Consider the following 25,407-nt stretch of genomic DNA (forward strand, 5'->3'; position numbering starts at 1 on the left):
GATCTGGGGAATTTGGAGGCCATTGTTGTGTTCCTCAAGTCATTCCTGAACCATTTTGCTTTGTGGCAGGGCGCATTATCCTGCTGAAAGAGGCCAATGCCATCAGGGAATACCATTGCCATGTTAGGGTGCTCATGGTCTGCAACAATGCTCAGGTAGGTGGTAGGTGTCAAAGTAACATCCACATGAATGCCAGGACCCAAGGTTTCCCAGCAGACCATTGCCCAATGTTTCACACTGCCTCCACCGGCTTGCCTTCTTCCCATAGTGCATCCTGGTGCCATGTGTTCTCCAGGTAAGCGATGCACACACACCCGGCCATCCATGTGATGTAAAAGAAAATGTGATTCATCAGACCAGACCACCATCTTCCATTGCTCCGTGGTCCAGTTCTTATGCTCCATGTTAGGTGCTTTAGGCAGCGGACAGGGGTCAGTATGGGCACCCTGACTGGTCTGCGGCTACGCAGCCCCATACACAACAAACTGTGATGCACTGTGTGTTCTGACACTTTTCAGGCCAATCTTCGCTCCCCACGTGCATCAATGAGCCTTGGCTACCCATGACCCTGTCACTGGTTCAGCGCTTTTCCTTTCTTGGACCCCTTAGGTCCAAGAAAGGAAACTGACAACTGCAGACCAGGTACTGACAACTGCAGACCAGGAACACCCCACAAGGGCTGCAGTTTTGGAGATGCTCTGACCCAGTCGCCTGGCAAACACAATTTGGCCCTTGCCAAAGTCGCTCAGATCCTTGTGTTTGCCCACTTTTCCTGCTTCTAACACATAAACTTTGAGGAAAGAATGTTGCTGCCTAATATATTCCACCCACTGACAGGTGCCATGATAAAAAGATTATCAGTGTTCTTCACTTCACCTGTCAGTGGTCATAATCTCATGGCTGATTGGTGTACACAGAATTCGGAGGAACACGATAGGTCTAGCAACATGAGATAAAATGTAATGTGGCGGTTGATAAAGTTTTTTGTGAAAAAAAATCTTAAATGCAATTTATAATCGACTCTTCAGGGGGAAATGGACTTTCACTTCGGCCATGCAGCAATCAAATACCTCCATGACTTTCTACAAGGTAAAGACCGCCTCACAACTTTAAATCAAAAAAACTACTGACCTCCTCTTGGAAGAGGTTCTGACGGTTGCGGAGAGAGCGAAGCTTGGTCTGTTTCTCCTCATGTTCCAGCTCTTCCTCGGGGGGGCGGAAATAGAAAATCAAGTCCTGCAGGGAGAGTATCACCCCATCCAGGGGGAGGGAGACCGGGCCAGGGGACTTGTTCTTCCCCTGCAGGGAGTCCAGACCCCTGGTGTGCCACAAAAACAAAGTCAAAGTTCAGAGAACGGTACAACAGCTAGCTCTGTCTGGTGGCTGTAAAGACGTTCAGAGCTGATAACAGTAATGACTTTAAGCAATAATAATATTAACATTTACAACTTGTTATTACAGCCACCACTGATGGTAGAAGAGTATGTTTACTTGATGAACTGCCGGAAGAGTCCGGTGGTGCTGAAGATCATCCTGGCAGCCTGAGACTCCTCGGTCTGGGAGCGTGCCACCGACAGGGCATCGTCCATGTGACCCTCCTGGTGCAGAATGGCCTGTGGACGAGGGAAGAGAACATCCCTGAGCACCAACGCTGAATGGACTGGTTTGAGGCTGAAGACATACTAACCACTATTTTCCCCCTTTTGCACATTTTGAACAATCTAAGTGCCTTGCTCAAGGACACACAAACACAGATTTCGCACCTTGTCAGCTCCGGAATTCCAAGCATTGACCTTTCGCAACGGAACCAATAACCTGCCGTCCCTTTCTCACATGGTTATTTATTCCGACACGTTAAATGAACCACAGTTCATGAACTCAGCCCCTACCTTCCTCTTCACTGTCCCAAGGCGGGCAGCCTTGGCGTCCAGGGAGGCGTATGTCAACCACAGGCTGGAAGAGACATGCTGAACGAAGCACATAGACTCTCCGTACTTGATCTCCGGGATGCCCATCCCCTCCACGTCACGTTTACGGGCCAGGTCAACCTTCTCCTGCTCACGGGAACCCGTTAGAAAACAAACAGGAGTTGGAGAAGGAAGAGAAGGAGTAAAACATACTAAAAATGATCTAAATGTGGAACAATGTCAAGTATTCTTTGTCATTAACGTTGATTTATACTAAATAACTATGAAAATAGATATCATAATTGGGACAATACAAAAAGTAGAGACAAATATCCCAGTTAATTTCATTTTATGCTTCAATGCTAATAAAATACATTCAGGGGCACATGTTAAGCCTAGTCCTGGACCAAAAAAATCAAGCTCAATGGAAAATCTCCACTACGTTTGGAGTTCATGGTGGTAGTTACAACAACTGAGCAATGGCTAGAACTGTGAGAACATAATAACAGCCAGGGTAGTTGACCTTTGATGCACGGAAGCTGAAAGCAGACACTTTGGTGTTGGCCCTCTCGGCATCCAGAACCATCAGCCCCTTCTCCTCGTCCAGACAGAGGTATCGCCCGGTGGTGATGTGGCGGATTCGAAACGACTGGCCCCACTTCATGTGGCTGCCGCTCCAACTACAGGAGAAAGACGTAGCCTAGTTGAGTTCCTGGGAGGATTCCTGACTTATTGTCAGGTTTTAGTTGTCTTGTAGTTTAGTTTCTGGGAGGATTCCTGACTTATTGTGAGGTTTTAGTTGTCCTGTAGTTGAGTTCCTGGGAGGATTCCTGACTTATTGTCAGGTTTAGTTGTCCTGTAGTTGAGTTCCTGAGAAGATTCCTGACTTGGAATTGTTTATTGTTGTCAATAAATCTTGTTATCAGGTTTTAGACTGAAAACAACCTGACAATAAGTCAGGAACACATCTCTGCATGCTTAATTAATTGGTACTGTATTCACGGATCTATGGGACAGACAGAATCCAGTCACCTTATTCTCAGAGGCTCCAGTCTCCACAGAGAACGGGCCTGGCTACACACAGCTCCTCCCTCATAGTGGGCGGTGCTACAGACAGGAGCAGGAAAGAGGTGCAGGAAGAGGAGGAGCAGGTGGAGAACGGGGAGGAAGTGGAGAACACGTATGTATCAAATACAATCAAAAGCATCAAATACAAATCTAGGACTGACACTAGCAGGCAGACTTGACTGGTGATCACCAAACAGACAGACAAACAGACAGACTGAAAGACAGACAACTGACAGACAGCAGGACATACAGACAGATAACAGACAGACAGCAGACAAATGGACAGACAGTTTACAGACAGACAACTGGCGAATGGACAAAAAGACACACAGATATCAGAATGGAAAGAAGACAGATAACAGATACAAAACAGACAGGAGAACATACAGACAGAAAAATAACAGACACACAACAGAGAGACGACAGACAGACAACAGTGTCCCCTAGCTGTTTGCTAACCTGCGCTTATCTTCTCCGTCGTCAGGCATGGAGATGGCCAAGCATTCGTCCATATGACCGTGGAACAGTCTGAGAACTTGGCCACCAGCCAGGAAGCCTGCAGAGAACAACAAGGTCTGTTCTGTACAAGGCTGAGACTCAAAATGTCCCCCTGGTCTGCCCTAGTCAACTGCTTGTAGCAATTATCTAGGGTGTCGTTTGCAAAACAAACCCATGCAAGATTCCTAGCCTGGACAATATCCCTGACAATATCCCTGTGATAACCAACTGATGTCCTTTCTGATATTTTCAATCTATCACTGGTTCAGTCTCGACATGTTCCAAGACCGCCATCGTCTCCGTCCTAAAAAAACAGAAGGTTCCTGAACAATCACCTCCCTGCGGCACTGACATCCCATGAAAGACCACCTCCCTGCCCTCAACCATCACCACCTCCCTGCCCTCAACCATCACCACCTCCCTGCCCTCAACCATCACCACCTCCCTACCCTCAACCATCACCACCTCCCTGCCCTCAACCATCACCACCTCCCTGCCCTCAACCATCACCACCTCCCTACCCTCAACCATCACCACCTCCCTACCCTCAACCATCACCACTTCCCTACCCTCAACCATCACCCTCTCCCTACCCTCAACCATCACCACGTCCCTGCCCTCAACCATCACCACCTCCCTGCCCTCAACCATCACCACCTCTCCACCCTCAACCATCACCACCTCCCTACCCTCAACAATCACCACCTCCCTACCCTCAACCATCACCACCTTTCTACCTTCAACCATCACCACCTCCCTGCCCTAAACCATCACCACCTCCCTACCCTCAACCATCACCACCTCCCTGCCCTCAACCATCACCACCTCCCTGCCCTCAACCATCACCACCTCCCCACCCTCAACCATCACCACCTCCCCACCCTCAACCATCACCACCTCCCCACCCTCAACCATCACCACCTCCCTACCCTCAACCATCACCACCTCCCCACCCTCAACCATCACCACCTCCCCACCCTCAACCATCACCACCTCCCTACCCTCAACCATCACCACCTCCCTACCCTCAACCATCACCACCTCCCTACCCTCAACCATCACCACCTCCCTACCCTCAACCATCACCAGCTTTCTACCCTCAACCATCACCACCTCCCTGCCCTCAACCATCACCACTTCCCTACCCTCAACCATCACCACCTCCCTGCCCTCAACCATCACCACCTCCCTGCCCTCAACCATCACCACCTCCCTACCCTCAACCATCACCACCTCCCCACCCTCAACCATCACCACCTCCCTACCCTCAACCATCACCACCTCCCTACCCTCAACCATCACCACTTCCCTGCCCTCAACCATCACCACCTCCCTACCCTCAACCATCACCACCTCCCTACCCTCAACCATCACCACCTCCCTACCCTCAACCATCACCACCTCCCCACCCTCAACCATCACCACCTCCCCACCCTCAACCATCACCCACCTCCCTACCCTCAACCATCACCACCTCCCCACCCTCAACCATCACCACCTCCCTGCCCTCAACCATCACCACCTCCCTGCCCTCAACCATCACCACCTCCCTACCCTCAACCATCACCACCTCCCTGCCCTCAACCATCACCACCTCCCTGCCCTCAACCATCACCACCTCCCCACCCTCAACCATCACCACCTCCCCACCCTCAACCATCACCACCTCCCCACCCTCAACCATCACCACCTCCCTACCCTCAACCATCACCACCTCCCCACCCTCAACCATCACCGCCTCCCCACCCTCAACCATCACCACCTCCCCACCCTCAACCATCACCACCTCCCTACCCTCAACCATCACCACCTCCCTACCCTCAACCATCACCACCTCCCTACCCTCAACCATCACCAGCTTTCTACCCTCAACCATCACCACCTCCCTGCCCTCAACCATCACCACTTCCCTACCCTCAACCATCACCACCTCCCTGCCCTCAACCATCACCACCTCCCTGCCCTCAACCATCACCACCTCCCTACCCTCAACCATCACCACCTCCCCACCCTCAACCATCACCACCTCCCTACCCTCAACCATCACCACTTCCCTGCCCTCAACCATCACCACCTCCCTACCCTCAACCATCACCACCTCCCTACCCTCAACCATCACCACCTCCCTACCCTCAACCATCACCACCTCCCCACCCTCAACCATCACCACCTCCCCACCCTCAACCATCACCCACCTCCCTACCCTCAACCATCACCACCTCCCCACCCTCAACCATCACCACCTCCCTACCCTCAACCATCACCACCTCCCTACCCTCAACCATCACCACCTCCCCACCCTCAACCATCACCACCTCCCTACCCTCAACCATCACCACCTCCCTACCCTCAACCATCACCACTTCCCTGCCCTCAACCATCACCACCTCCCTACCCTCAACCATCACCACCTCCCTACCCTCAACCATCACCACCTCCCCACCCTCAACCATCACCACCTCCCCACCCTCAACCATCACCCACCTCCCTACCCTCAACCATCACCACCTCCCCACCCTCAACCATCACCACCTCCCTACCCTCAACCATCACCACCTCCCTACCCTCAACCATCACCACCTCCCTACCCTCAACCATCACCACCTTTCTACCCTCAACCATCACCACCTCCCTGCCCTCAACCATCACCACTTCCCTACCCTCAACCATCACCACCTCCCTACCTTCAACCATCACCACCTCCCTACCCTCAACCATCACCACCACCCTACCCTCAACCATCACCACCTCCCTACCCTCAACCATCACCACCTCCCTGCCCTCAACCATCACCACCTCCTCACCCTCAACCATCACCACCTCCCCACCCCCAACCATCACCACCTCCCCACCCCCAACCATCACCACCTCCCTACCCTCAACCATCACCACCTTTCTACCTTTGTGAACCAGGTCAATGTGTCTATGTGTGGACCCAAAGTCAAAAGTAGGTCCCGCATAGGTTCTAGACATTTTGGTTAGGGGTTAGGTTTAGGAAAGTTTAGGCATTAATGTTAGGTTACTGAGTGAAAGTTACTGTTAGGTTGAGGTTAAAGTTAGGGAATGAAGTTGAGATTAAGGAATAGGTTAAGGTTAGGTTTAGGTAAAGTAATAGGGTACGGTTAAGTTTAGGTAAGGTTTAGGTTGAGGAATAGGTTAGGGATAAGTTCAGGTTAGAGAATAGGTTAGGGTTAGGGTGTGTGTTACCCTCTGCCAGCTCGCAGCCCGAACACAGAGGGTTCATGTTCCATAACGTCTGCATGAAGGATGCATCCACCATCAGATCACCACTGGCATAGGACAAATGCTGAGAGAGAGAAAGAGAGAGAAAGGAGAAAGGAGAGAGTGGGGAGGGAGGATGTAGGGAGGGCAGCCAGAACGAAGAGGGAGAGAGACAGGAGGCGAAGGAGAGAGAGAGGAGGGAGAGGGAGAAGGAGAGAGAGAGGAGGGAGAGGGAGAAGGAGAGAGAGAAGGTGAAAAACTATTCAGACACACCAGGAGAAAATCAGTTGGTATTGCAATAAAACCATGTGCGAGATGAGATGTGGAGAGGAGATGATGACATACGGATGACATACGGATGACATGGAGGAGGGGAGATGGAGGACGAGATGTACAGATGAACAGATGGCTGTCTTACCAGGTATCTTTCTGAGGAGACGCTGACAAGGATAAGGTCGTCTCCCACCCTGACCTTCTCGCCCTCTGACCTCTGTTTGGATGCGGGGTGGATGGTCCACCAACACGCCTCGCCTGGGGGGGAGATATAAGCCTTAATCTCCTCTTATTTTACCAGGGAAGTCTTATGGCAAAGCTTTGTGACCTTTTGTCCATTACTAAGAGAGTCCATACCTACGCTGTCTTCTTGCAGTCCCACATCGAAGGACAGCTTGTCTGTCAGCGAACGAGATGTTGTCAGGCAGCTCAGATACTGTGGAGGGAGAGAGGGTGAGAGAAACATTATCAAACTCTGACTAACCCCCCGTAACTGTTAGGCACAATACCCCATTGTGCAGGATTCGCGACCTCTAATCACGAGGAAAGAGCGACCACTCAAGCACAAAACTTTGTGAATATAATCTCTTTATTTTTCCATTATATTCCCACTGTACCTGTCTGCACACTGTTACAGCACTGCACCTGTCTGCACACTGTTACAGCACTGCACCGGTCTACACACTGTTACAGCACTGCACCTGTCTGCACACTGTTACAGCACTGCACCTGTCTGCACATTGTTACAGCACTGCACCTATCTTCACACTGTTACAGCACTGCACCTGTCTGCACACTGTTACAGCACTGCACCTGTCTGCACACTGTTACAGCACTACACCTGTCTGCACACTGTTACAGCACTGCACCTGTCTGCACACTGTTACAGCACTGCACCTGTCTGCACACTGTTACAGCACTACACCTGTCTGCACACTGTTACAGCACTGCACCTGTCTGCACACTGTTACAGCACAGTGCTCAGCTGATACTACAACTGATGAATTGAGAGAGTGACAGAGAAAAGGAAGGAAAAGGAAAAAAAGGAAACAGTGGAGGGGAGAGCAACAGAGAGACAAAGAGAAAGGAGAGACAGGACAGTGAAATCAGGAGAAGGAGACAGAAGAGGAGAGAAAAAGAATGTAAGGGACAGAAGAGAAGGGGGTAGATGTAGTGAGAGGAGACAGAGGAGGTTAGAGAGAAAAGAAATGGAGAGAGAAGTAGAGAGGAACGAGAGAACATTAGAGGGAGAAAGGAAAAGAGAGGAGAGATGAGAGAGAAAGGGAGAGGTGGGAGAGGAGAGGTCCTCACCATGCTAGAGTGGTTGTGTCGTAGCAGGATAGCATGGCCATACAGCAGGGTGCGATGACCTCCTCCCTGGGACGACTGAGGGTGGAGAGAACACACACACACACAGACAAAGGGTTACATGACCGCACTGTCACACCGTCACCTCCACCTCCTCCCCTCTTTCTCCACACCCACGCCTGGAGGTCAGGATGGAGAAATGTTTCTAGGGGCAACTGGACCTCCTTCTCATTTCAACAACGCCAACACTAACAACAAAGCCATCCACGGTACCACATGGTGGATGTTCAGAAAAATGACTGAACATCTCTCCTTCAAAGCGGTCCACTGTACAACGGGGGGGGGGGGGGGGGTGTTCAGAAAAATGACATCACTTCTTGACAGGAACCAAGCTATCGTGTGACCAAACAACACTGAGGACACGATTCACGACCACTCATGGCGGGCCAGCACATGGACTGCCACGAGACAACACAAAGCGACAAACAAACATGGAGTCATAAACCTACCTTTTCTCAACATCCAGCAAGATTTCAAACAAGAAAACACAATTACTGTTGTAGTATTACTTTTTATGAATTGCATTAAACCAATCAGCCACCGATCATCATTAGTCTCAGCGTGAAAATGATCAGCCAGTCTCGTGACAGAGGGGGTGCAGTAGACATGGTCCCCAATGTGTCGGCGCCGTCTTGCCAGTTCATTTGGTGAAACGGCAAAGGCACCAGGCTAAGACCACCCACACTGTCGGCACAATCGGCAGCAACCATATGCGTCCGGTTTCCAGGGATTTGGTATCTTAGCCGCTCAACCCCGCTTTGTGCACACCCGAAAACCGGACGTGGGCCCCTGCTCAATTGCAAGTTGCACCTGATCGCGGACCACACTCGCGACAACCCGGCGGGGACTGGGGAAAGTGGCTATGGAAAGAACAGATGGACTAGCAAGGTTCTATTAGCCCCGGGTTCATACGAGTACCGGCTCGGCCCCTGGCCCGTGCAACAGCTGAAGCGGGGGGTGGGGTGTTGGTCTGGCCAGATTGAGCGTTCCTCATTCAGGGGGTGTCATGTTATCCCCTCCCCACGGCCCTGACGCTGTCATTCGGGACTCTCCCAGCCAGCAGACCTGCATGCCAAGCTATTCTCATCACCGGCCCGATGTGGGAAAGTCTTTGGCTACAGGCAACTAACTAACAAACAAACAAATTAAGCCTAACGAATTAACCAAAGACCAACTAACTAAGCTAACTGTAGCCCTAGCTCAGACGGAAGGCTACATAAATCTCTCTAAACCCACTAAATTCTCAAAGGTTTCTAAAAGGCAACTTAACCAATCAATCAATCAAATATATTTATAAAGCCCTTTCAGCAGTTGTCACAAAGTGCTTTTACAAAACACACAGCCTGGAACCCCAAGGAGCAAACAACAAGAGTGTTGAAGCGCAGTTGCTAGGAAAAACTCCCTAAAAGGGGCCGAAATTTAGGAAGAAACCTAGAGAGGAACCAGGCTTAGAGGGGTGACCAGTCCTCTTCTGGCTGTGCCAGGTGAACATTTTAAGAGTACAAGTTAATAACTAATACATAATATAATTAATAAATCCTTGTGGGTTGTGTCCAAAGTCTATAAAACAACAAAATGTTTGTAATACCGTGGTTTTCAATTAGTGGGTTGAGACCCATATTTGACAGACTGAATTGAACAAGTTGCAGTTGAAAAACTGTTGAAAAAAAGGGATATTTAGGGACTTAATCCAGTCTGAGTCTAAACATCTATGTATGATAATAAACATGATAATATCATGTTTAATGATAATGAGCATACACTTTTACCTTATTGATTGTTCCGAAAATGACATTTATCTTCAACCACAGTAATTTCAACATAGAGTTAAATGGTGAGTATTAGCAATTGTACTGCTAACACTCAAACTTTTGTAGCCTTAAGAAGTGTGCGTCCGACAGTCTACAAGTATTAAAAAAAATGTTAACCATTGTCAATGACAAGGTTGGAATGTATAATATAATGCTACATTTACTGTCAATATAGTATCATTACATGTAGCAGAACAAAAATTATAAATAACAATTTAAATATTGGGCTGCGAGTGAGACCAGTTTAAGTTTGGGTCGGGAAGCAAAACCACTGAAGATTTCCTCCTTTCATGTTTGACCAGGACCCTCCCTCTGACAAATGTTAACAGGTTAGTGAGCATGGCGTTAAGACTGTCATTAGTGACTGTCCTCACCAAGCGTCCAAACAGAAGAACCTCCCCGAAATGCCTAGAGAACCAGCTGGAGATTCCAGTCATGAATCAAGACAATACTAGACAGGGAGACAGGTGTCCAGACAACACACTGTGTCTGAGGGGGTGAGGGGAGGGAGAGGGCGGGGTCAAGGGAAGGGTGAGCACGGGACCGGGGAGGACTCAGAAGGACTAGGGGGTATGTTACATATGATGTATTTTAATTTTACCCAATTTTACCGAAAAGTTATGATACTGGCATTTGAGTGGACAGTTGAAATTGCTAACTTGGTAAGCCTATTTAAGCTTACCAAGTTAACAATAGAAGCTTGGATGTTCTGCTGTGCGGGGCAATTTCTTGAACAAAAGGATCATCAAATTAAGATACAGCATCTGCACAGAACAATTTAATTGATCCACTCAACTCTGGACCTCGAAGCCAGTTCCACTCCATTTTTTCCTTGCAACCCTCTAATCAGGGACTTAATTACTCGGGACATCAGGTGGGTGCCATTAATGAGGTAGAACAGAAAACCAGCAGGCTCCAGACCTTGTAGAGTGGAATACCCCTGAACTAGGACATCCAGCGGTTGAAAAAAACAACCTGAAGATGGAGGGAAGGGGGGGGGGGGTGAAGTGTGGGGTGTGAGGATGAAGAAGGGGGAATAAAGGTAGGCGGAGTCAGGATGGAGGAGATGAAGGGGAGCGGGGGGGGTGTGGTCTATGGATTGTGTACCAGGTAGTGACACATATGTCCAGGGACCAATGACGGCAAGACAGAGACGTACCCATTGGTCCAAATCCACTTCCTATTGTTTGCGGGGCGTAGGAAAAGACAAAACGAAGCAGTAACTAAAACAAGTATAAGATCTTCATGAATCTCCACGCCAAAAAAGGGTTATATCTAGACTTAAAAATAAGATATAATCACCACATAATTCTCCTAACCAGTTATGATAATTCACCTAACTTGTTATGATAATTCTCCTAAAGCGTTATGATAATTTTCCTAACCTGTTAGGATACTTCTAACCTATCATGATAATTCTGAAAACCTGCAGCAAATGTTACCTCTGACAGAAACAGCATCCAATATGGTCAAAACGGCCTAACAGGTCCTTATACAATGTCTGGTGTGAATTCTATATGATACTACATTATCTGTTGTCTATGATACTGCAATATATAGGGTCTATATGATACTAGAGTAGATAGTGTCTATATAATACTACAGTATATAGTGTCTAAAATATACTACAGTATCTAGTGTCTATATGATACTACAGTATATAGAGTCTATATGATACTACAGTATATAGTGTCTATATGATACTACAGTATATAGTGTCTATATGATACTAGATTATATAGTTTCTATATGATACTAGAGTATATAGTGTCTATATGATACTACAGTATATAGAGTCTATATGATACTACAGCATATAGTGTCTATATGATACTACAGTATACAGATTCTATATGATACTACAGTATATAGTGTCTATATGATACTACAGTATACAGAGTCTATATGATACTACAGTATATAGTGTCTATATGATACTACAGTATATAAAGTCTATATGATACTACAGTATATAGTGTCTATATGATTCTACAGTATATAAAGTCTGTATGATACTACAGTATAAGGTGTCTATATGATACTACAGTATATGGTGCTGTAGTTTTGGATATACAGGAGCACTACTGTAGGTACAGTAGGTATAAATGTAGACAATGTATGTTTAGTTGCTGTGTAAACAATGAACGTTTAGTTCCTGTGTAAACTTTGTATGTTTAGTTCCTGTTCAAAAAATTTATGTTTAGTTCCTGTGTAAACATTGAACGTTTAGTTCCTGTGTAAACTTTGTTTGTTTACTTCCTGTGTAAACCTTGTATGTTTAGTTCCTGTGTAAACCTTGACCTTTACACCAGAAGACTAAATGGAAGTTGTGTGATGGTGTGAACTGTGATTTTTATATAAGTGCAAGACAATGTTGTGCTCAGTATAGAACAGAGATCAGCCAACAGACCGCTGTGGGCGGAGGCGACATTATAATCTTTGGAGGGGAGACAGAGGAGAAGGAAACAGGAGACAGAGGAGAGGGAGACATGGGAGGAAGAGGTGAACAGGGCAGGAGCCAGAATAGAAGAAAACAGGAGGCAGAGAAGGAGATGAAAAACACAGGAAGCAGAGGAGGAGATGGAGACGGGAGAATGGGGAGGCGATGGGGACACAAGAAAGAGGGGAGGGAGGGAGACGGTGGAGGAAGAGGAGAAAAGACAGAAGGGGAGTAGATCCAACTGAAGAATAAGACGACGTCCCTCTAATCCCTGAGGGAGCCATACCTCGCTCATGTCCACTCTGTTGGCCAGCATCTCCTGTAATGCCCGGACAGACAGGGACTGCTCCAGGATGAAGGAACATACGGCCAGGTCTGGAGGACAGTTCTGGAGGGGTCAGCGGTGAAGGGGTCAGAAGTCAGGAGTTAATGTGGACAACCTCAAAATAAAATGTGCAAACATTTGAAACTATCTTTTGTTCGTACACAAAATGTTCTTTCTGCCATTGGTATTCAATCGATTATACAGGTCCGCATTGTTTAAAATAGACTGAGACAGGTGAACTCAGTAAAAATATACAGAACAAAATAACATCTATGTGTAGGGGTCTCTTCAAAAGCAATAAAAACTCTTCTTCTCAGTCAATTATTTTATGTGAACTGTCCTTTAAAGAACCAAGTGGTGCATCAGCTACCTGGGCATTGGAGGTGGTTTCCAGGTAACAAAGTCTGTTGCCAAAGCCCTCGCAGGCCAGACACAATTTAATCTGTTCCTTCAGGACAGATGCTGTGCACTGCAACACAACCTGGTCATCCTGTAGAGAGATGGACACACGGTTAGACACAAGCAGGAACCAGTAGATAACAGTAAATTCTGCTACCAGTGGTTACCACTACCAATAGTCACTAGCAGATATTGATTTATAGCAGCTTGAGGAAATATCAGCACCCGAACAGTCAAGTAGACGCTAGTACGAGTAGATACTAGTCCCAGTAGACAACAGTACATACCAGGACCAGGAAAATACTAGTATTTTCAGTAGACACCAGTACTGGTTGATCAAATACAGTCAAATTTAGTAAGGAATTTGCTCAACCAGTACTTCATGTTGCCTGGTGAAGAGACCTTTGCATAGACAACAGGGTCAGTACAGTGCTAAGACTCTTGTCAACAGCCCATCTCAAGCACAAATAAATACCGGCAGTAATTCAGTCAGACACTCATATGAAGACAAATATGTACACGTACACAAACACAAAGATCCTGATGAACACACACACAGACACACACACAGCGTGCCCTGTAGTCAGAATGCTAACAGACAAAATGCCAACAGAGCAACGCTGTAACACTGACCTGGTGTAAATACAAGCATCAACACCAACTCACCTGTTAACACACCACTGACACCAGACACCTGACACACACATACATTCCCAGCTGCTTCGGGAGCTCACAGATATGTGAGGAGATCCAACTCTCTTCTCTCTCTCTCAGATACTGTCTGACCACAGGCTTTGCAACACTGGAGGGGTTTGATATTCTCTTTCAGCTCCTTCATGGGGATTGGGTTCGATTGTTTCTTCATAAAAAATGTTTAGCTCTTCGATGAATCTACTTATATGTCCTGAGTCTCTGTATGTTACCGACTGTCGGGTTTTCATACAGTTTTTCATCTTATTATTAAGTACAACGATCGTTGCCATGTGGATGTTTACCTTCAACATGAGTCACTTCATTTTACCTGTAGTTCCCGTAACTAGCTTTGGTTGTATTCATTTCAATTTCTTCAAGCTGATAAGACATCTAGATAACTTGTTGTATAGTTTTTAGACCTCTAAAACTGGCCTTTTCCTTCTCTCATAGTTTCCTCGTTTCTCCCTCTCTCCATTATTCACCTATAATAATTCAACTCTGTTTTTCTGTCTACATAACAAATTATCACTCTATATCTGTCATTTTCACTCCATTCTTAATACTCTCATTCTCCTTCTCCATCTTTAATGTCTCTATACATACTTCATTGTCTTTCTCCATTCTCTTTCCATCCTAAATTCTATAATTCTCTCTATTTGTCCCTTTATTCTCTCGTTCTGCCCCGTCAACTCTTTTGCAAAGGGACAGGTAAAGACTTAACATTTTAGATGAGTGCTTTGACGTCCTGTTAGGAGAACAAATCTAATAGGTTGGGGAAAAAATACATTAAGAAAGAGAAGATAAAGATAGAGAGAGTTAACAGAGATGGAGTGGAGTGGCATATGCTCCCCTCCTCCCCCTCTACCCAGAAGCCTCTGCTCTGCCAATGGTTGCCAAGCACAATACACAACCTCCTATCTCCTCTGCTCCCCTCCTCCCCCTCTACCCAGAATCCTCTGAGGTTTCTCTGATTCCCCAGCACAATACACTACCTCCTATCTCCTCTGCTCTCATCCTCCCACCTCTGTTCAGTTAGGTTATCATCTATCTTTCTTTAGCCTAAATACGTCTCCTCTGTCCTGTCCTCTCACCTCCAGCTCTAAAGAAAGTAGAGCAACCTTCCCTTTTCCACCCTCTCCTCCTCCTCCTTGGAAAACATCCCTCTCTCCTCCTCCTCCTTATACACTACAACATTCCCTCTCTCCTCCTCCTCCTTATACACTACAACATTCCCTCTCTCCTCTCCTCCAGCTCAAACACAACAACCACCACTCACTCCTCCTGCTCCTCTTCCTGGCCTCCACTACAACCTTTGTTCTCTCCTCCAGGACCACAGAACAGCATCGGATCTGTGCTATAGCAGAGTACCTCCTCTATCACAATGATTCATTAATTTCGTCAGTGGAGGACTGTAGAGCACAGAATTGCACTTTTGGGAACTGGCCTATATGGGCAGGGCTAAACTGAAATGTTTCTTTCAGAAAAATATGGAAGCATTGGCGTACTGGAGTAGGAATGTCTAAGGAACAGTTTGGGGATGACGGGTTTAATATTGGAACAAAGGCTAGGAAGAACAGTTCCGGCACAGTCATTTCAATGAACATTTATTACCCAAAATGTCTTCAACCTTTCTGACCTCCTAGCAGTCCCACTGAGGAGTTCGATCAGGTAGCCCACACCTGAACCCTTGTCATGGTAAGGTGATAACCAACCCATTTGACCATGCCATAAAAGATTTGCCAGTTCTCAAAGCAATCTGAAAGGACTGTTGGTAATAAAGCTAATACAACTGTCTTCCAACCACCAACCTATGATGATTTTAGTGAAGTTATGCCTCCCAACCCAACTTAGTATACACCCATCAGCCATAACATTATGACCACTGACAGGTGAAGAGAATAACACCGATAATCTGGTCATCATGGTGTTAGAAGAAGGAAAAGTGGTGAAACGGCGACAGGGTCATGTGTCAGCCAAGACTCACTGATGCACGTGGGGAGCAAAGGCTGGCCTGTGTGGTCCGATCCAACAGACAACCTACTCTAGCTCAAATTGCTGAAAATGTAATGCTGGTACTGACAGGAAGCCCATGCTGACCCCTGTCCACTGCCGAAAGCGCCTACAATGGACACGTGAGCATCAGAACTGGACCACAGAGCAATGGAAGAAGGTGGCCTGGTCTGACGAATCACGTTTCCTTTTACATCACGTGGATGGCCGGGTGCGTGTGCGTCGCTTACCTGGAGAACACATGGATACCAGGATGCACTATGGGAAGGAGGCAAGCCAGCAGAGACAGAGTGATGCCTTGGGCAATGTTCTGCTGGGAAACCTTGGGTCCTGCCATTCATGTGGATGTTACTTTGACACGTACCACCTACCTGAGCATTATTGCCGACCATGTGCACCCTAACATGGCAATGGTATTCCCTGATGGCATTGGCCTCTTTCAGCAGGATAATGTGCCCTGCCACAGAGCAAAAATGGTTTAGAAATAGTTTGAGGAACACAACAACGAGTTCAAGGTGTTGACTTGGCCTCCAAATTCCCCAGATCTCAATCCAATCGAGCATCTGTGGGATGTGCTGGACAAACAAGTCCGATCCATAGAGGCCCCACCTCACAACTTACAGGTCTTAAAGGATCTGTTGCTAACATCTTGGAACCAGATACCACAGCACACCTTCAGAGGTCTAGTGGAGTCCATGCCTCAACGGGTCAGGGCTGTTTTGGCGGCAAAAGGGGGACCTACACAATATTAGGCAGGTGGTCATAATGTTATGGCTGATCGTTGTAAATTTTTCTGTAATGCTGATCTAAAATTACAAGATTACATTAATAAGTATACCAAACTGTTAAATAAATCCCAGAACAATCACTCCTGTTATGTAGCATACTAACATTAGCCAGTTGCTAGCTGGACACGTTGGCTCACCTACAAGCCAACAAGGCTTTAACATTAGCTGTATAGACAGATGTCACCAGCAACTCAATATTCCTTATGCTCCCATAGCTGGCTAATTAAGTAAATTCAACACTAAATTGTATAAAACGTCCACATAATTCGATTTCCAAACTACAACACCTATTAACTTGCCATCTAATGTAGCATTGTAGCTAGTTATTAAGCCAACATTATGAGTCTGTCTACAAGCTGCCACAATTCAATAAAAAGAATGGTATGTAACAATGTGATTAGCGCTGCTCAACCTGGTTCTGGAGAGCTACAGTTCTGCAGGTTTCTCTCCAACTCTAATGAAGGGGCAAGCTGAAACGCACTGCATGTTTTAATTATGATCAAACCAAAACAATAAAGGCTTTTTAACTGAAATACACACTAGTGCCTGGAATTTAATTTGTATACTCTTCAGTCTGATCGGTATTTCTTCTTCATGATTATCTACCCTTCAAGTGGTGGCTGACAACTTCGGAATAACTGAATCACTCCTCCTATTACGCTTTTCTTCCTACTTTAGCACACATTATACTAATAACTGGCTGGACAAAAAGCTAAATCAGGTTAGTCACAACTGGGGTTTGAGAGAAAACCTGAAGGATGGTAGATCTCCAGGAACAGGGTTGATCAACACTGACTCTACCCAACACTGCTTTGTGGATGACATTCAATTGCATTCATGTTCTCTTTCCTGCCACCCAGGTGGAGACCAGCACTGCTGCCTGCCTGGCATCTCTGCATGGATTCCAGCCCATCACCTTATGCTAAACCTCTACTTCCCATGGAAGGCCGGTCCACTCCAAGATCTCCATCATGGTTGACTGATCTGTGGGGACCCCATCTAATTTGGCATGACCCTAGACAACCATGTGGTTCTGGTCAGAATTGGCGCAGGCTGAGCGTTGAGATCTGAAAGAAGCCAAACTGGTCATCCATGTTGATTGAGTGAAGTAGCAGTGGATGAAGGAGTAATCTGACCCCAAGATGGAGTTGGGGTCTAAACGGGGCCCTTCACAGTCTAAAAGCAGACTCTCTCAAAGGGATGGAGAGAGACAACCCAGCCTGAATGATCGGATGACACCTCAGACACATGGAGGACAGTACACACACTCTCTTACAAGCACACACACACACACACACACACACACACACTAGATCACTCCAGATCACACACACTCACTACAGTGAGGGAACAAATTATTTGATCCCCTGCTGATTTTGTACGTTTGCCCACTGACAAAGAAATGATCAGTCTATAATTTTAATGGTAGATTTATTTGAACAGTGAGAGACAGAATAACAACAACAAAATCCAGAAAAATGCGTGTCAAAAATCTTAATGAGTGAAATATGTATTCGACCCTCTGCAAAACATGACTTAGTATTTGATCCCCTCTCAATCAGAAATATTTCTCACTCCCAGGTGTCTTTTGTGCAGGTAATGAGCTGAGATTAGGAGCACACTCTTAAAGCTTGATACCTGTACAAAAGACACCTGTCCACAGGAGCAATCAATCAATCAGATTCCAAACTCTCCACCATGGCCAAGACCAAAGAGCTGTCCAGGGATGTCAGGGACAAGATTGTAGACCTACACAAGGCTGGAATAGGCTACAAGACCGTCACCAAGCACCTTGGTGAGAAGGTGACAACAGTTGGTGTGATTAGAAATGGAAGAAACACAAAAGAACTGTCAATCTCCCTCAGTCTGGGGCTCCATGCAAGAGCTCACCTCGTGGAGTTGCAATGATCATGAGAACGATTGAGGAACCAGCCCAGAACTACACGGGAGGATCTTGTCAATGATCTCAAGGCAGCTGGGACCTTAGTCACCAAGAAAACAATTGGTAACCCTCTACGCCATGAAGCGCCTGCAAGGTCCCCCTGCTCAAGAAGCATATGTACAGGCCCGCCTGAAGTTTGCTAAAGAACATCTGAATGATTCAGAGGAGAACTAGGTGGAAGTGTTGTGGTCAGATGAGACCAAGAACACCATCCCCACCGTCAAACATGGAGGTGGAAACATTATACTTTGGGAGTGTTTTTCTGCTAAGGGGACAGGAAAACTTCACAGCATCAAAGGGACGATGGAGGGGCCATGTACCGTCAAATCTTTGTGTGAGAACTTCCTTCCCTCAGCCAGGGCATTGAAAATGGGTCGTGGATGGGTATTCCAGCATGACAATGACCCAAAACACATGGCCAAGGCAACAAAGGAGTGGCTCAAGATGAAGCACATTAAGGTCCAGGAGTGGCCTAGCCAGTCTCTAGACCTTAATCCTATAGAAAATCTGTGGAGGGAGCTGAAGGTTCAATTTACCAAACGTCTGCCTCGAAACCTTAATGACTTGGAGAAGATCTGCAAAGAGGAGTGGGACAAAATCCCTCTTTAGATGTGTGCAAACCTGGTGGCCAACTACAAGAAATGTCTGACCTCTGTGATTGCCAACAAGGGTTTTGCCACCAAGTACTAAGTCATGTTTTGCAGAGGGGTCTAATACTTATTTCACACACTTTATAACATGTATATGTTTTTTGTTATTAATTTTTTGTTGTTATTCTGTCTCTCACTGTTCAAATAAACCTACAATTAAAATTATAGACTGATCATTTCTTTGTCAGTGGGCAAACGTACAAAATCAGCAGGGGATCAAATAATTTTTTCCATCACTGTACACTCACCCCTGATCAACAGTGAATACACCCACAACAGATCAACAATGACCACTCCTGCCACTGATTAACATTGACTACACTTACCACTGATCAATACTGACTACATCTACCACTGACCAACAATGACCACTCCTGCCACTGATCAACATTGACTACACCCACTACTGATCAATACTGACTACACCTCCAAGTGATCAATACCGACTACACCCACCACTGATCAATACTGACTACACCCACCACTGATCAACACTGACCACACCCACCACTGATCAACACCCACTAAACCCACCACTGATCAATACTGACTACACCCACCACTGATCAATACTGACTACACCCACCACTGATCAAAACTGACTACACCCACAACTGATCAACACCCACTACACCCACCTCTGATCAAAACGGACTACACCCACCTCTGTTTAACACTCACTACACCCACCTCTGATCAACACTCACTACACCCACCAGTTGACCAGCTGACCAGCGGACAAACAGAACAACAGGGTCCTAAAACCAGCGGCTGAACTGCTGACCTTTAGTGTTTCTGGGTCGGTGTGCTACAACATACACCTATAGGGATGAAATCTCAGATCTACAGAGATCTAAAAGCAGCACCTAAATGTCAACAGCCAGCAGATCCAGGATTAGGTTTGGCCTGCCAATGCTTAACCCCTCCGTTCAGACCATCGATCAGACCCATAACAGCCAGAGACAGACAGGACAGGTGGAACAGGAGAGGTGGAGCAGGAGAGGTGGGACAGGAGAGGTGGAGCAGGAGAGGTGGGGCAGGAGAGGTGGAGCAGGAGAGGTGGGACAGGAGAGGTGGAGCAGGAGAGGTGGAGCAGGAGAGGTGGGGCAGGAGAGGTGGGGCAGGAGAGGTGGAGCAGGAGAGGTGGGGCAGGAGAGGTGGGGCAGGAAAGGTGGAGCAGGAGAGGTGGAGCAGGAGAGGTGGGACAGGAGAGGTGGGGCAGGAGAGGTGGGACAGGAGAGGTGGAGCAGGAGAGGTGGGACAGGAGAGGTGGAGCAGGAGAGGTGGAGCAGGAGAGGTGGGGCAGGAGAGGTGGGACAGGAGAGGTGGACCAGGAGAGGTGGGGCAGGAGAGGTGGGACAGGAGAGGTGGAGCAGGAGAGGTGGGGCAGGAGAGGTGGGGCAGGACAGGTGTGTGGAGGACAGGTGGGTAGAGGACAGGTGGGGCAGGACAGGTGGGTGGAGGACAGGTGGGTGGAGGACAGGTGGGGCAGGACAAGTGGGTGGAGGACAGGTGGGGCAGGACAGGTGGGTGGAGGACAGGTGGGGCAGGACAAGTGGGTGGAGGACAGGTGGGGCAGGACAGGTGGGTGGAGGACAGGTGGGGCAGGACAGGTGGGTGGAGGACAGGTGGGTGGATGAAGGCAACGGTCTGCAGAGGATTGGAAGATTTTTACATATTATCTGTTGATGGTTCTTTTAGAACAAAAACACTAAGAGCTCTCTCACACACACACACACTTCTGATGAAACACATTGAATAGATTGCTCTACAATGAAATTACAGTTCCACCAGCCTGGCCTTTCTTGCCCAGTTGGAGGGCTACGTTGGGGGGGCATGGCGGATCTAGAACATGAATTTTACATGTAACACCTCCCCTCTGCTTTACTGTGGCTCCTTCTGAAATACAGTATCGTGTTTAAAGAGCTTCGGCCCAACTCTTTCCACCAGCCTTACTTAGCAGTCAGCCACAGTTACATGATGGTCAACTTTACGGTGTCAGATAATCTATCAGTCAGTTGTCAAGCTGAAAGTGAAGGGCTAGTAGAGATTTTGAATATTGAAATTATTTCCAGCAACGCAACACATTTTCAACTTAATGTGTATTTGAGGTCAAAAGAAATACAACGTCTTTCCAAAATATTTAGCAATGCTGAAGAAATTCTTGAAAATTCCGGACTTAATTTAAGAGAAACAAATGATTTTGTTGCATTGGTTAGGTTTAAAATGTAATATGAAGTAGGTGCATTTAATAAGAAAAAAGCATGAATAGTAAATATTTTTAGATTTGTTGCAAATCCAAAATTAATCAGTCTGCTATTGTAAGTGGACCCCATTTTATAGTTTGTTTTTCAGCCAAAACTGAGTTGTTTCACAGGAATGAAAACAAAGGGTAACTGACATCAGGCTGAAACTAAGCTAAGCATCCTGTTTTCTGTACTCTGAATCGGTATGCATTAGCACACACATGACAGTGCAGTGAAATGCCTTGAATTAGAGACTACAAAGAAATACAATTAAAAATATAAATATTTTTGGAGAATTGAGAGACACTAGAGGCTGAAAATATAGAGATTTAAATATATATATATATTTGGAGAATTGAGAGACACTAGAGGCCAAACATTTAGAGATTTATGTGAAAATCTGTAACCTAGTTCATATCCAGAATGCTGAGACAGTTTTATGACTATGACCTGTGAAAGATCACTTATTCTTTCCCCTCTTGTGAATTACAGTGCAAAACCACCCACAAAAGTGAACAATTGTTGCGTATTCTCTCTTCACTTCAGCATTCTCTCAAGCTATTTTCCATCTATAATATAATGCAAAGTGCAGAATTCATAGAGCAATCTCTGGAACACCTTGATATTGATTCATTAATACCTTTTTATAATATTGTTTTAAAATCCTCTTAGCACGGCACAATGGTTAATCTGAAGTATTATTGTATTCAGGCCCAGTGCCATGTGTGTGTGGGTGGCTGGGCAAAAGGGGCCATTTCCCCACCAGATAGATTCTGTGCCCCCTCAGTTTTGTTTCCCCAAAAACACTGCAAATGGTATATTCATCAGATATGCCCCCTCATTTATAAAAAATACCCCCTCAGTCATTTCATTCTGCAGCTGGGGCTGGTTGTACTGGATGTGTTTATGTGGCATCTGAGGGGAAAATTACATTTATATGAGAGACAACACGGTTTTGAGTATAATCTTTAGTTTTGTGTGAGAAGTCTGGGGTTTGGACAAAATGCTGGGAGTTTCAAGAAGTGTGTCCATAGTTTTGAGAAAATGTTGCTGTAAAAAGAAAACCTTAATGTTGTTACTAAATATAGAGCAACAAGATCACTCATGATCTGACACCCCATGTCTGGCTGTTTTATAACAAAATGTAATATTGCTAATTTGATTCAATCGGTAGAATAAAAAAACTAAAATCAAACCATGAAAGTTCACGGGGTATTTATAAAAACGTGACATGGTAAAAAAGATATCCCCGCCACGTCTGAAGGGAGGCTTTCTGTGCCAGCGCCTTTGCGAAACTGTTGTGCACAGGAAGGTTTTGAGGTGAGAGAGAGCTGCTGAGCTAAGAGAAAAACATCTGAAGCTATAGACGGATCTATCTCTCCATACCACACTGACACCAAGACCACATACAGCTTTCTGCTTTTTTTCTTGCTCCTTTATAGACACACACCCCCACCCCCACTCTGCCACCACCCCCCCATTCCATGTTTCTGTAGTTTTCGTCTTTTTCTACCAATTTCACTACCATGTGGAATCCCCCTCTGAAATGCTCTTCCTGCGTATTATTTGATCTTCACCTCGTTGTTCGCTAACTTCCTCTTTTCCTACCTCGCTGCGTCCTGTCCTGCCTCCGTCCTGTCCTGCCTCCGCTCGTCACTCCCTCTATTCTGGGAGGCTGCAGCTGTCACTCTCACATTCCACCCTGATGCTGACAGCCACATATTGCTGTGCCCCCAGCTCTGCCGCGAAACGGCCAGATAGTCAGACTCTCTGTGGCCCGGGGGGGGGGCTACCGAGACCCTCAGCAGCCAGAGGCAGAAACCGAGGCGGTGAAAACTAAAGTCTTGCGTAATTTGGTAAACTCACGGTTTAAAGTTCTGGGCCTGAACATGTTAAGCAAAGGGATTAAAATATGCCAGAGTGATGACAGGCCAGAACTCTCTCAGAATCCAGCTACAGGCCAAATTCTCCTCCACACTGAAGATTTGAATGATTCCAATGCCTGTGAAATAGCGATTTGCCCAAATAACCACTGAAGACGAATCCAAACACCAAAGACCTACGCTCAACCCATGCTTCCCATTGCTTCTGGACAGATTCTGTGGACCTTATTCTGTAGATGTCCATGAGGTCAGAGCAGGAGACGGAAGGTGGAAGGTTGCTCTGCTGAGGCGGAGAATAAACAAGGAAACAGGAAAACAATCCTCGCCAAAGGGACCACCTTCACAGTCAAAGGGACCTCCTTCGCAGTCAAAGGGACCTTCTACACAGTCAAAGGGACCTCCTTCACAGTCAAAGGGACCGCCTTCACAGTCAAAGGGACCTTCTACACAGTCAAAGGGACCTCCTTCACAGTCAAAGGGACCGCCTTCACAGTCAAAGGGACCTTCTTCACAGTCACAGTATTCTTTCCTTGTCTGAACCTTGTGTCCATGTATTATCTTGTAAACCTGGATAATTTAATAAAAGTGTCTTTGTTAAAACAATGTTACTAAATGTTACTGTGCGCATCTTAACAACTCAGTCAAATCATCATGTTTTGTTTTCTGTGTAATAATTTGATGTCCTCCAGCAGTTCACACAGGTGACTGCATCAACATGTCAGCCATACATATGGACCTGACTGCAGTCTTTGCTCTAATGAAGGTCGGTCGACCAAAAGCTCCATATTAAATTGAAAAGGAAGACAGACAGAGAATGAGACAGAGAGACAAACATGACAAACATGCAGAAAGACAGACAAACACGCAGAAAGACAGACAAACAGGCAGAAAGACAGACAGACAAACAGACAGACAGAAAGACAGACAGACAAACAGGCAGACAGACAGACAGACAAACAGACAGTCAGGCAAACAGACAGAAAGACAGACAAACAGGAAGACAGACAGACAGACAAACAGACAGAAAGGCAGACAGACAGACAGACAGACAGAAAGACAGACAGAAAGACAGACAAACAGACAGGCAAACTGACTAAAACTACTTTTAACTAGACACCAACAGAGTTACTATGGTATTGATATATCACAGGCCAGCCTGCTCAACAGCCATGGTTCCATGAGTCATAACCGAATTCGGCTGCGAGGATCTCTATGAGAAAGTCCTACCTTCAGTCGAACCAAGAGGGACTTACACTTCGGCGAATTTAATTATGTACATCTGTCATCAGAAACGCCTCCACCGATATCTGGGAATATATCTACCGTCTCAGTTGGGAAGGCCAGTGTAGCTGGCCGTTGTGGCGAACTGCTTTCCAACAGAAATGCCTACCTATCTGTCAGAACACTCATCAGTTTCAAGAGAAATGATGGATAATTCCATTAAAAAAATTACTGAGTAGGAAATAGAAAGCAGAAACTGAAGGCATTTCATGCTTGATTTCCTGAGCATCTGACTCAATCCAGCCAAACATGCTTTTAGAATCTGTGAGCTATGAATAGGAAGTGTGTTTGTGTGGGACGAGCATTAGGCTGTAAAACCCAAATCAAATTAGCACTGCTTGATCACCTAACAACACTGCAGACTGGGGAAAGGAAGTACTAAAGAATACACACACCCACACACACACACACACCCTGGTGCTTTGTTTTGTTTACACACAGCAGCCAAATCGTTTGGCGTACAGTGAGATCCGTTACATCGAGACATACCATTATGACAGCAGAAACTAGAGGATCAGAGGTTAGCAGACGGCTGTTACAGGTGAAGGATCTTAATTTGATCACCCCGTCGCAGGAGAACGTCACTGCCGTGCAGAACGTATT

The 25,407-nt window shown here is 46.4% G+C and overlaps 1 protein-coding gene across 5 annotated transcripts in view; it reads right to left on the reverse strand.

Moving 5' to 3' along the window:
* The window catches only part of ryr1b (ryanodine receptor 1b (skeletal)), a 102,543-nt gene that overhangs the window by 70,017 nt on the left and 7,119 nt on the right, over nt 1-25,407 (reverse strand). For all 5 annotated transcript variants that reach the window (XM_029121562.2, XM_029121548.2, XM_029121518.2 and 2 more), the window contains exons 2-13: nt 13,283-13,402; nt 12,874-12,975; nt 8,280-8,354; nt 7,326-7,404; nt 7,114-7,226; nt 6,681-6,780; nt 3,435-3,531; nt 2,940-3,014; nt 2,431-2,587; nt 1,890-2,054; nt 1,492-1,613; nt 1,132-1,318 (exon numbers count right to left, since the gene is read on the reverse strand). In XM_029121562.2, the coding sequence (XP_028977395.2) occupies nt 1,132-1,318; nt 1,492-1,613; nt 1,890-2,054; nt 2,431-2,587; nt 2,940-3,014; nt 3,435-3,531; nt 6,681-6,780; nt 7,114-7,226; nt 7,326-7,404; nt 8,280-8,354; nt 12,874-12,975; nt 13,283-13,402 (1,392 nt within the window). The remainder of the gene's footprint in view (nt 1-1,131; nt 1,319-1,491; nt 1,614-1,889; nt 2,055-2,430; nt 2,588-2,939; nt 3,015-3,434; nt 3,532-6,680; nt 6,781-7,113; nt 7,227-7,325; nt 7,405-8,279; nt 8,355-12,873; nt 12,976-13,282; nt 13,403-25,407) is intronic.

This window comes from Esox lucius, chromosome 1, assembly GCF_011004845.1.
Source record: "Esox lucius isolate fEsoLuc1 chromosome 1, fEsoLuc1.pri, whole genome shotgun sequence".
NCBI classification, from domain to species: Eukaryota; Metazoa; Chordata; class Actinopteri; order Esociformes; family Esocidae; genus Esox; species Esox lucius.